The sequence below is a fragment of the Chionomys nivalis genome, chromosome 1 (assembly GCF_950005125.1).
Source record: "Chionomys nivalis chromosome 1, mChiNiv1.1, whole genome shotgun sequence".
NCBI lineage: Eukaryota > Metazoa > Chordata > Mammalia > Rodentia > Cricetidae > Chionomys > Chionomys nivalis.
The window spans coordinates 66,653,719-66,665,494 of record NC_080086.1 but is presented as its reverse complement, the minus strand read 5'-3'; the positions used below and the strand labels follow the sequence as shown (position 1 = coordinate 66,665,494).

Here is an 11,776-nt window from a genome sequence, read left to right as displayed (position 1 = left end):
GAGGCCTCAGTTTTGTGGGGGGGGGGAATGGGAGGGTGCTGTGTTCTGTGGGAAGCGGGCCCTGCAGGCCGTGGCCCTGGACCTCGGTCCTCCACCTCAGTGGTGAGCAGCCTCTAGGATTTTAATGTGGGCCTCAGTGCTTCAGTGAAAGCTGCATGGGGAGCTGCTAATAATGGCACTAAAATAAAATATGCTACATCTGTTATGGGTAGCAGAACAAAATTAGCTGCTCACACCTCTGACATCCAAGATGTCTTAACTTAAAATACTCCTTGGCTTGCTGTACATCAGTTACTGATTATATTTAAAAGAAATACAATTTTGCAATTACTGTTCTTTCCAGTGTGGTATCTATGCATCATTTTCCTTTTATGTTTATATATTTCTCCTTCATTAGTGCAGTCTGAAGGGTGATTAGGATTCTTCAAACATTTTACAGAGGTTAAACGTTGATTAAGATTTAATTATTACTGTAAATAGCTTGGAATGACATATGGTGCAAAAGCCTGACATATGTGCATTTGAATAAATGAAGTGCTATTTCCCAGGATGCCTCGGTAGCTGTTTAACAGCTTTCCCGAAGGGTTATGTTACACCTCATGGTAAGATTGCTGGGATGTTATATTTTGTTGGTTTTTGCAGCTGAAAGCTAAGAACAGTTTTCCAGTTTTTTAAAAACATTGAATATTTTAAATACCTAAATTGTTTTGCACAAATTTTTGCTAATTTGTCTAACTAGGTTAAACATTTTCAAAAGCATTTAGATTTTTAAGCGTGGGCGCTGTGCATTGTGTCAGTGCAGCATGGGGACGAGGGGAGCTGGTGGAGTGGAGGGGACTCTGGGTAGAGGGGTGGGGCAGGAGAAGGCGGTTTCAGGAGAGGGTCCTGGGTCCTGAGCCTAGCTCTTGTCTCTTTGGCCATCTCAAGTAGCCAGAGTGTTAGGGTATCTGTGAGTACAGAGGATAGGTGCCCCTTCTCCAGGTTCCCCTCCATGCCCACCAGCTCCAGTCCTCACCAAACTGCTTGCCTGGACCTTGACCTACAATGCCCTGGCTGAACTCTGAAATCTCCCTGGTTTGTGCTGCCCTCTGGCCACATCCCAAGGCCTCCATGACTTTACATGACATGTACCTAGGATCACGTTCAACTGAGCTACAACATAAAGGCCTGGTAGTTCTACGATCTTGCCTGGGTCACATGCCAACCTGGGTCACATGCCAACCCAACAGAGCACCTCCCTCATTGATTCACCTCATGCTATCCCTTCTGGCTCAATGTGGAGCTGAAAGCCAACATCTGGGCCGCTGTGGTTTCTAGAAGGATTTAGTCTCCAGGAGTTTGCTGCCCATTTTCTTTCCACTCATTAATTCATCCAGAGAGAGTCTAGAACTGTGCTAGACCTCAACGATTCAGAGTGAACAAGATCCACAGGTCTGCCTTAGGGGGGCTCTTGTGATCTGACATAGAAAGGCAGAGGGTGAGTGAGCAGTCAGCCCCCCAGCGCTGTGATGTCACTTGGATATAAGAAGCACAGGGGTCTTGAGCCAGAAAGATTGTCCTACCCAGCCTAGATGAGTGATGGTGTACAGCGAGGCCTATAAAAGTGACTGAAGGCAGAAAAACGGTGGGAATGAGAATGGGGGTGGGAGGATGCCTCTAACAGACAGACAACCCAGGCAGTCTTGGGGTGAGGCAGGGAACAGCCCCGTTTGTCTAATGAGCCCAAAGAAGTACATATGTCCGTGGGGACCGAGGGCATGGTTTCAGGCCACTGGACCATTTTTTTTTTTTAAGTGAGGATAGGGGCAATCAGACCTGAGATTCAGAAGGCAGTAGGCTGAAGTGATAGATCTCAAGGGAAGGAAGGGAGGGGAGGGAAGGGAAGGGAGGGGAGAGGAGGGGAGAGAAGGGAGGGGAGGGAAGGTAGGGGAGAGGAGGGGAGGAAGGGAGGGGAGGGAAGAGGAGGGGAGGGAAGGGGAGGGAAAAGAAAAGGGAAGGGAAGGGGAGGGAGGGGGAGGGGAGAAGAAGGAAGGGAAAAAGGCCCAGGGTCTTTGGTTGGACAGCTATTTGATAAGGGTGTTATTGCCCATATCATAAAACTGGATTTAGGACAGCAGGAAATAGCAGACTCAGTTCCTTTTCAGAATGGTTGAGTTTATGTACCCATAAAGCATCCATCATCTTTGTGACGTCAACAGTCAGCTGTTGGCCTGTGGCTCCAGGGAGAACCACAACTGGACTCCCTTCAGACATGATGGCTACCGGAGCCCTGCCAGACCAAGCCTTGAAGTACTACAAGAAGTGTCCAGTAGGTGTGAAATGAGGGTGACAGTGACCTTGCAGAGAGAGCTTTCTATAGAGGAGAATGGGAGCAGGAGCCAGATTTGCTGTGGGCTGAAGCCAGTGGGAGTGGACAGGTGGACTTGACCAGAATGGACAATTTAAAGCAGTGTGGTTGCTGGGGAGAAGAAATACCAGGCCACAGGCAAGCTTGCCACGGTGCAAAAGGAGTTTCCTCAGATGCAAGGTTCCTATGGCATTAGACACTCATGGAGAGAAGTCAGTGGACAGCAAAGTTGGGAGAGACAGACATCTAGGAGAAGGCTGTGCAGAGGCAGGAGGGAGGTGGAGCTGGGTGTGTTTCTGCCTTCTGAGGGGGCAAGAGGGAGGGGCAGAGTGTGGACCCTGGTAGGCTATGGGTTTGATTATGGGAGGCTGAGAGCCGCTCCACACTAGTGTAAGCGTGGAGTAAGCCACTGAAGCGAGCAGGCTCAGCAGCTCCTGAGGGAGAAGCTTCAGGTGAGCTGCTGAGGTGACTGAGAAGATGGAGCGTGGCCTCTATAGGCTGGGAGGTGGGGAGGTGGACTTGAGCAGGCGCTGGGCCTGGGGGAAGCTGTTGCCAGCTGCCACAAGGGTCGGGCTGAAGTCAGGGACAGTGGGTTTTGAGGATCTCTGTGAGGTAGTCAAGTTGAAGGGCAGATACATGGGCAGAGACCTCTAACGCAGGGCTTCTACCCATCAGGGCTAGAAGCATCCTTGTGTCTGGGAAGGAGCTGAAGTAATGGTCCCTGAGTTCTGAGTTGGGGTGTGTGTGTGTGTGTGTGTGTGTGTGTGTGTGTGTATGTGTGTGTATCTGAGACCTTCAGTCCAGGAGAGCAGTGAAATGGGTGCTGTCAGGGGAGAGGCTTGGGGGGCAGGTAGAGGAGGGGGTTTCATATGTGCTGGCAGTATGGGGAACAAGGGCATTTGCAATGAGGGACACCCAGAATCTAGACAAGAAAAAAAATCTATCCCTGAGTTGGGAGGGTGTTATGTAAGAGGAAGCATGCATACCCCTCACTAGGACATGTGGGCTGAGGGACATGCACAGGGCAGAACTGTGGGTACCAGGGCAATCCTTAGATCCAGTGCACTTCTATTCCTGTGCATTCCCCCAACTTCTTCACTTTTCTCTTTCTCTCCTCAGATTGAAACCTCCCAGTTGGAGCCTGAGATAGCCCAGGCTACAAGCAGCCGGACAGTGGTGTACAATAAGGGGCTATGAGTGAAGATCAGCCGGCCTGGAAACACAACACTGTCCAGGCCGGATGTTTAGGGCGGGGAAGAAGTCTCATGAGCTTTCTCTGCAGGGAGGGGCTGCCTGGGGAGCAGTCACCCTCCAGCAGAAGGGAGACTAACCATTCACATTTTAACATAGAGGAGAGAAATTCTGACACATTTCCTACACAAAAAGAATCAAGTGCATCCCTGGACCTTACATGGAGTGGACAAACTCCGCTCAGCACAGTTCCGTCTGAGCTGAGGAACTGTAGAGTGTTCCCGGGGTAGAATTAGGATCCTTTTATATGTTGGGTTTTTTTTTTTTTCATTTTAATTTTTTTATTAGAAGCAAGTCTGAGCCTTGGTTGCAGCTGACCAGAAGCAGCAGGTGGACAGGTGGACAGGCGGTGGAGGGAGGCAGGGGGGCCTGGGATCTGGTTTGGATTGATGGAAGGGAAAAGTGTAATGGCTAGGCTCAATGGGCCCCTGAGTTAGAGAAGGGAGGGGAGGTGGTCTGCACCCCCACAGCATGAAACAGCCATGATCAAGGTCCTCAGGAACTGGCTCACTTCCTAAGGGAGCCTGAGAGACCTCTGGAAGATTTCGGGGGCAGCGGGCTCTGAATGTAGCCAACTCCTGTCCACACCACAGTGGAATGGAAACCAGTGAGCCCAGGCCCCTGAGAGCTCTCCAGCTCTAGACAGGGAGCCCCACGAAGGAACATTGTTCTGTGTGAACAGGAAGAGGAGCCTGTCTGGGCTCTCTGGGGAAGGTTCTTTTCCAAGAGTAGCTAAAGTTTTAAACTGGGACAAAGGAAGGCTGAGCCCACTGCTGTGCAGTCTGTAGCCACCGACCCTGTTCGTCCCACCCCACACCTTCCTGCAGAGGGGAACCTCCTGCTTGAGGGTACAAGGCCAGATCTCTGGCAGCTGCCTGAGAGGTAGCATCCCCCCAGCCCTGGCACTGGTGGGCTCTGTGGCAATCAGTAGACAAGCCACCCGCATCTCTGAGCTTCCATCCCCTGCCTGGAAGCAAATGACAGAATCGGGTTCCCACCAGGCCTTTGACTCCTCTCTGCCTGATTCACTCAGATGCTGTACATTCCATGTCTCTGCAGTGGATTCTGGTCTGCAAATGCACCAGGCCCCTTTGGAAATGGCCAGCACTTGGCCTCATAGGCAGATTTTGCTCTTCTGTATGTGATCCCACATCCTGGAAGACCTTGACTTGTGCCAAACACCTCCTGGCTGTGGAGGAGGTGGTACGGATGCCCAAGGCAAGCGTGAGGTGCCATTCCACAGGCCACTTCTCCATGCTGTAGACGCAGAGGGCTCTTTGCTGCTGGCTCCTGATCCCATCTCATTGGAGGCCTTTGAGGAAGATGTGGCTCTACCCCGGGGGGAGGGGGGGTGAGGAGATGGAGGCAGGGTCTGGGTGCGGGTCGGTAGGGTGACTCCTGGTCCAAAAGATCCACAGAAAGGAGATACATGGTCTTCACACAGCCCTCATCTAGTGGGGTCACCACTAGAATGGGAGCCCTGGATTGTGACGCTGGAGCCACCCCATGGTGACTCAGGAGGGGTAAAGCCGAAGGTGACCATGTATGGTTGTAGTAAAAGGCTGGCACAGGACAGAAGGGACAAGGCCACAGGTTGCCTGCCAGAATCTTAAAGCGGGTGTAGCTGCAGTTACATCTGCCATGGTCATTGGCACCATGGTCTCCAGACTTTGACTAGGGACCAGATCTGTCTGGAACCTCTTTTGAAAAATTCATTCCCAACTCTCCCTGCCCACACCTGTCCTGGAGCCTTGTCCTTACACAGTTTATCTTGGGACCAAAACTGCCCTCAGCTAGCCCCACCTCCTCCAGAGGCTCCACAGACCAGGGCCTCCCCCAGCTCTCTTTGTACTGGCTGTCACTGCAGGGCCTCAGCATCCTTCATCAGTTCGCCTGTGTGTGGAGGTGATTTCTATCACACTCCTGAATACAAGCCCAGGTGAGCGGAGGGGGCTGCTCCTTCGGAGCAGTGAGAAAAGGTCCTTGTCGTTCAGCGTGATAGTTACTGAGGGTCTTGAGGCATGCTGCTAAACCCTGTTCTGACTTCATAAACTGCACGCGGGAAGCTTTCTGTGACTGCAAATGCCCCTATCTGCCGAGGCTACAGGAAACAAGCCAAGGGGGAAAGGCGCACAGATGAACTCTCTCTGGATTTTCTTTTGCCAACCGTCAGGGTGTATCTCCAACAGGCTCTCCAGCTCTGACATTCCTGACCACCTCTCCTCTGGTTACTTTAAACATTCCCTAAGGCTCCAAGGTTGCTCTTTCATCTCTGGAAAGCAATTTGAGAGTGCAGGAACCAAAAGTCCGTGATGCCAAGATGGCCACCAAACCGGGACATCTTCACTCTGTCTCATTTCCTGATTGTGGATATCGTCCGTCCGTCTGAAGCCTCTGGCCTGGGGAAGGGTGGGGGGATGGAGGAGAAGAGCCAGTATGTGTGGGGGGTGGGCAGAACCATGGTAGGCTTCCAGCCTTGGGCAGGTATGGGTGAGGCCCCAACATATTGCCTCAGCATACCTATGGACTTCAGACTGTCTTTTTAACCTCAGAAAATTTCTCAATTTACATGATTTATGTCATACTAATGAGCTGTGGGCAATAAACGTGGATTTAAAACACACGGGTGTGGCTTTGTGAATTATAGGACGGTGAGAGGGGAGGAATGAAGGAACACGGGGCAGGTAAAGGCAGCCTGGGAACTTTGTGGAAATGCCCCCAAAGGAAGGTACAGGCCCAGAGTTCAGGAAAGGCTCAGAAAGGGGAGAGGAGAAGAGGAGGAACATGTGAGGACAGGAAGCTGGACAGGAAGCTGGTGGGTGGAGACCATGGAAGAGGACCAGCTCGGATTGGCTCAGGAAAAGAGATTGCCCTGTAAACCTGAGCCACTGAGTTTAATCCCCAGAACCTATGGGGGTAGGAGAGAACAGATTCCTGGAAGTTGTCACCTGATGGCCACACACATGCAATAGCATGTGAGCCCCCAGCCTCTGCCCTCCTCTCCCACACACAGAAAAAAGAAGGAATCACAAAAGAAGCCCAGTGGCCAAATGGCTACTGAGGAGACTTACCTTAAGGAACCGGAACACATTTAGTATTTCAGTAGATTCTTGTGCTGTGTGGACCCAGGAAACTGGGGATGAAGGAAAGGGAACCACCCTGGCCTGCCTAAGGCCTGGAGACCTGTGAGGGATCTGTACGAAGTGCAGGTGTGTTTTCTATGTGTACGACTGTAGCCCTGGGCCTCTGCCCCTATCCCCACGTGTTGGCTACTTCTTATGTTACAGCTTGACACAGTTATAGTGATGAGAGGAGGGGACCTTCATTGAGACAATGCCCCCAAAAGATTAGGTTGTAGGGTGTTTTCTTAATTGGTGATTGCTGCAGGAGGGCCCAGTCCATTGTGGGTGCTGCCATCCCTAGGCTGGTGGTCCTAGGTACTATAAGAAAGCAGACTGAGCAAGCCATGAGGAGCAAGCTGGTAAGCAGCATCCCTCCGTGACATCTGCATCAGTTCCTGCCTCTAGGCTCCTGTACTGTTTGAGTTCCTATCCTGGCTTCTTTCAGTGATGGATCTGTTATATGGGAGAATAAGTGAAGTAAATCCAGGAACTGACTGCCCCCTAGAAGTCTCCAGGAGGAGGCCTGCCTACTTCTTTGGGGTCACTGAGCATCCTCCAGCCCTGAAGAGAGAAGCTGAGGTGGGTAGAAAGCGTGTGGTAGGCAGGTGCTGGCTCAACCTCAGCGTAGCCAGTGGCTGTTGCAGGCACTTCCTTTTATGTGTGTGTTCAGGTGTGTGAGTATTTGGGTGCACATCTGTGTGCACATGTGTATAGAGACCAGAGGTCATTCCTCAGGAGCCATTTGCCTTGATTTTAAGGTCTCTCAGTAAACTGAGGCTTGCCAAGTTGCCTAGTCTGGCCAGTGAGTGAACCCCAGGATCTGCCTCTCTCTACCTTTCTACTGCTGGGACAAGCATGGCTCAGCACACCTGGCTTCTTCATCATCATCATCATTATTGTTATTATTATTATTAGTTGGATTTTTTTTGAGACAGGGTCTCTCTACATAGCCCTGGCTATTCTGGAACTCAGGCTGGCCTCAAACTCAGAGAACCACCTGCCTCCCAAGTCCTGAGATTAAAGGCATATACCACCACACCTAGCCCCCTGGCTTTTTAAAAGTTGGTTTCATCACTTTGCCAACTGAACCATCTCCCCAGCCTCTGGTGTAGGTTCTTCTGAACTGAGACTTGGTGTACTTATTTACCAAATGACAAGGACAGGGTCACCCACTGGCTTGTTGTAAGAGTAGAGAGACCAGCGAGAAATGCACCAGACCCTTCTCTCCTTCCTCCTAGTCATCAGGGGTATGAGGAGGAGATTTGGGCCCTGGGCCTCACTAAAAGGGCTAAAGAGGGAGAGGATGGGGGTCTCTATTCAAAGTGATACTCTGAGGTCAGGAGGCTACTGGTCTCTGGGGCGGAAATCCTTGACTCTCAGGACCCACACAAATCCCTCCTAGGAACTGTTTGTTGTTTTTAGCTAGATGGGGACTCAGCTCCTGCCCAGATCTGAGATCATTAACACTTGAAGAATGCAGCCTCTCCTCTCCATCCCCGTGGACTGGCCTGGATCTCATCTTCCTCCCACTCAGTCAAAGACCAGGAGTGTTAGCATGCTGGAGCGGGGGGAAGGGTGTGAGAACAGTGAGGAGTGACCCTTTCCTGAGGCCTGAGGATCCTGAGTTATATTCAGACCAAGGCCTCCTTCTGCACCTCCTGCCCCCACCCCCAGTTTCTGCCGTCTCATCTAGGCACTAGTGAGCCCTTAGATGGGAATTTCTCATACTTCTCCCAAGTCCTTTTTCCACCTTTTTCTGTAGTACCAGGTATCCCCAGTGGCAGTGGCCAAGAACTGTGCCCCCACACCTACACCTCTAGGCAACTGCTCTCAGCCTTTTCTAAGGTCAGAAGATGCCTCTCCAGTCAGTTCAAAGACCTGGGCCTCACTGCAAAGCTCTGGGAGAAGTGGAGAGAAGGAAAAATAACAGATGGGAAAAGAGGAGACAATGAACAGACTGGTAGGCAACTGATTCTCCCCTGGGAGAGTTCATGCACCCCTAGTGAGGACGGAGGGGCTGGTATCAGTCCCAGGCCACCCAGCATCGCTCTCTCTTCCTCTTCCTGTGCAAGTGTGGGAGAGGCAGAGGTGGCACAGAAGGCTCTGGCCACTCCAAGAATGAGCCGTATGAAATCCAGTGTATTTCCAGAACAGACGCAAGATCCTGGGGAGGTGAGCAAGGCCGCTGAGACCTTGTGGAGAGAGTGGCTTCATCTGAGAGCAGCATGGAGGGGAACGTGGACACAGCGCAGCTGCTGAGAGACAGGTAGGGCACACTGCTGGTCATGGGAGGCTGGGCCTCCCAGGGCTTGGGCAGGGACGGCAGAGACAAAGGCAGAGAGAAGTAAAGTCACTGGGGAGGGTGTGGCAGTAGGGAGCCAGACGACCCTCTGCCCTGTTTGGGAGACTGAGGAGAAAGGATGCTATATTTCCGAGCCTACAAAGACAGAGAGAAGGCTAAATCTGCAGGAGAGGCAGCCATTGCATCTCAGAAGTTCTTACATGTTTCTGGAAGACAGCCAAGTGGAGATGTCAGGAGACCAGCAAGGGCTGGATATATAAGCGTGCATACAGTTGAGGTGGTACCTGCCCGCTGTCATCCCAGCACTTAGGAAGTAGAGGATGGAGAATCTGGAGTGCAAGTCAGCCATTCTCACCAGACCATTTGAGGCCCAATCTCAAAAGCAAAGACATGCACAGGATTTACTTACTGACTGCGTCCAGGAGTACAGTAGGCTAGCAGGAAGAGAAGTCTTAGGGTAAAGCCCCATGGAAGCCCTCCTCTGTGGACGAACCAGAAGCTGCCAAGAAAGCTCAGCCAAGGAGAGCTGAATGGTCAAGAGTGAGGTCAAGGCAAACACAAGCTTTGAGGGCTGGGAAGGCAGTAAGCCTCTGGTTCATAACCTGTGGAGATTGTGTGTGTGTCTGTGTGCTGTGTTTAGGTGCCCTTAGAGGCAGAGGCATCAGATTCCCTAGAGTTATAGGCAGTTGTCAGCCACCCAACATGGGTGCTAGGAAGTAAGCGCAGGTCCTCAGCAAGGACTGTGCACCCTCAGCTGCTGAGCCATCTCCCCTCTCCCTCTCTCCAGCTGTCCATCTCCCCTCTCCCTCTCTCCAGCTGTCCATCTCCCCTCTCCCTCTCTCCAGCTGTCCATCTCCCCTCTCCCTCTCTCCAGTTGTCCATCTCCCCTCTCCCTCTCTCCAGCTGTCCATCTCCTCTCTCCCTCTCTCCAGCTGTCCATCTCACCTCTCCCTCTCTCCAGCTGTCTGTCTGTCTTATTTATTGAGCTAGTGTCTTTTACTGAACAGAGAAGTTACCTATTTGGAAAAGCTGCCTGGCTAACAAGCTTCAAAGAATCCTCCTGTCTCTGTCTCCCCAGCACTGGGGGAGGGTGTTTGTTTATTTTTACATGAGGATCAAACTCAAGTCTATGTGTTTGCATGGGAAGCACTTTCCTAAGTAAGCCATCTCCCTGGCCCTGATTGGAAGTAATTCTTCAGCTTTGGTTGTAAGCTGGCAGAGAGATATGGTTTATATGTCATGTCAGCCCAACACAGAACTCAATGGTCATAGAAGAGAGACTCAGGCAGGGGTGAAAAGAAATTAAGGCAAGAGAAAAACCAGAAAGCGAGGAGAGTGTGTCCTGAGGGACAGATAGACGGGATCCCACTTCAGAGAGCTCTTGAGACCTTCAAGGGAGCCAAGGAGATTACAGGAGGCAGGTGGAGAGGAGGAATTAGATACAGAAGGATCCATGGAGGGTGGAGAGTCAAGGGTAAGGCCCTGTCAAAGGCACATGCACCAGGAGAAGTGGACTCATGAGAGACCTTGTAGCCTAACTTCCACCAATGGAGTCATGAGCAGGAAGATAGGATTGGCCAAGCAAGATTGAGGGGCTGTATTCTTCCTGGACCTCCAACTTTTGCAGATTTCTTTCTGTCCTGTGTCATAGCTTCAGGTTCTGCTGGTCACTGCTCCTGCCCTAAGGCCTAAGGGCTACCCAGCCTTCTCCTTGTTACTAAGGGCTACCCAGCCTTCTCCTTGTTACTAAGGGCTATACTATTCAGGCTCCCCATCTTATAAGGGCTGCTTCAGCATCCTTCATGGCTTTCCAGATTTGTTAATTGTTCCTTTTTGTCAGCTCCCCTCAGTTTCCCAGCCTAAACTTCCTTCTTTTAAGTGATGCAAAGGCATGCCTTTCAGGGTTCATTTTTCTCCCTGAAGATGGAAGTCATGAAATCGGGGATGTAGGTGCATTGGTTGCCTGGCATTCATAAAGCCCTGGGTACAAGCTCCAGCATCACTTAAGCTGAGCATGGTGATCCCAGCACTCAGGAGATAAAGGCAGGAGGATCAAAAGTTCAAGTTCATTTTCTGTTTTTTATTAAATATGAAGCCAGCCTGAAATACACGATACCCTGTCTCAAAAGGGAGGGAGAAAAGAAGGAAGGAGGGAAGGAAGGAAGGGAGGGAGGGAGGGAGGGAGGGAGGGAGGGAGGGAGGGAGGGAAGGAAGGAAGGAAGGAAGGAAGGAAGGAAGGAAGGAAGGAAGGAAGGAAGGAAGATTCTCTGCTGACAGTAGCCAGGAAGAAGCTCTGGGAGAAGGGTGACAGTCTAAGCCCTCTCTTTAGGGAGGAAGAATGGATTTAGCAGAGAATAAGGGCTGCACAGAAAGCATGCAGAGTAGGGGCTGCACGGAGAGCATGCAGAGGGTGTCACCCATGTACCGTCATCAGGTGTCCTCACGGATCAACATGTGGTGCAGGAATAGTCTGAGAAGATTTACTAGCTTGGTACCACCAAGGACAGCAGGACAAGGGCATATCTGAGAGAGAATGGGGGAAACAGCTGGGAGGGTCACGTGGGGTCCCACACTAATGTGGATGAGAGAGTGAACAAGTCAGCAGGAGGAGCCAGCCAAGGGCGTCTGAACATGTGACTTGAAAATGCTCTTCCCAGGCATGAGGAGAGCTGCTGACAAGAAGCTGAAGCACTAGGTAGGTTGACCACTGAGACCCCAAGGTTTTGGGGGTGGGCAGGAAGACCAGAAGCTGCT

At 51.4% G+C, this 11,776-nt stretch overlaps 1 protein-coding gene across 2 annotated transcripts in view; it reads left to right on the top strand.

The window, feature by feature from the left end:
- Sfxn5 (sideroflexin 5) overlaps positions 1-6,202 on the top strand; it is a 121,215-nt gene extending 115,013 nt beyond the window's left edge. For both annotated transcript variants that reach the window (XM_057779024.1, XM_057778260.1), the window contains one exon: positions 3,467-6,202. In XM_057779024.1, coding sequence (XP_057635007.1) covers positions 3,467-3,544 — 78 coding nt within the window. In that variant the 3' untranslated portion in view covers positions 3,545-6,202. The remainder of the gene's footprint in view (positions 1-3,466) is intronic.
- Positions 6,203-11,776: the final 5,574 nt, after the last annotated feature.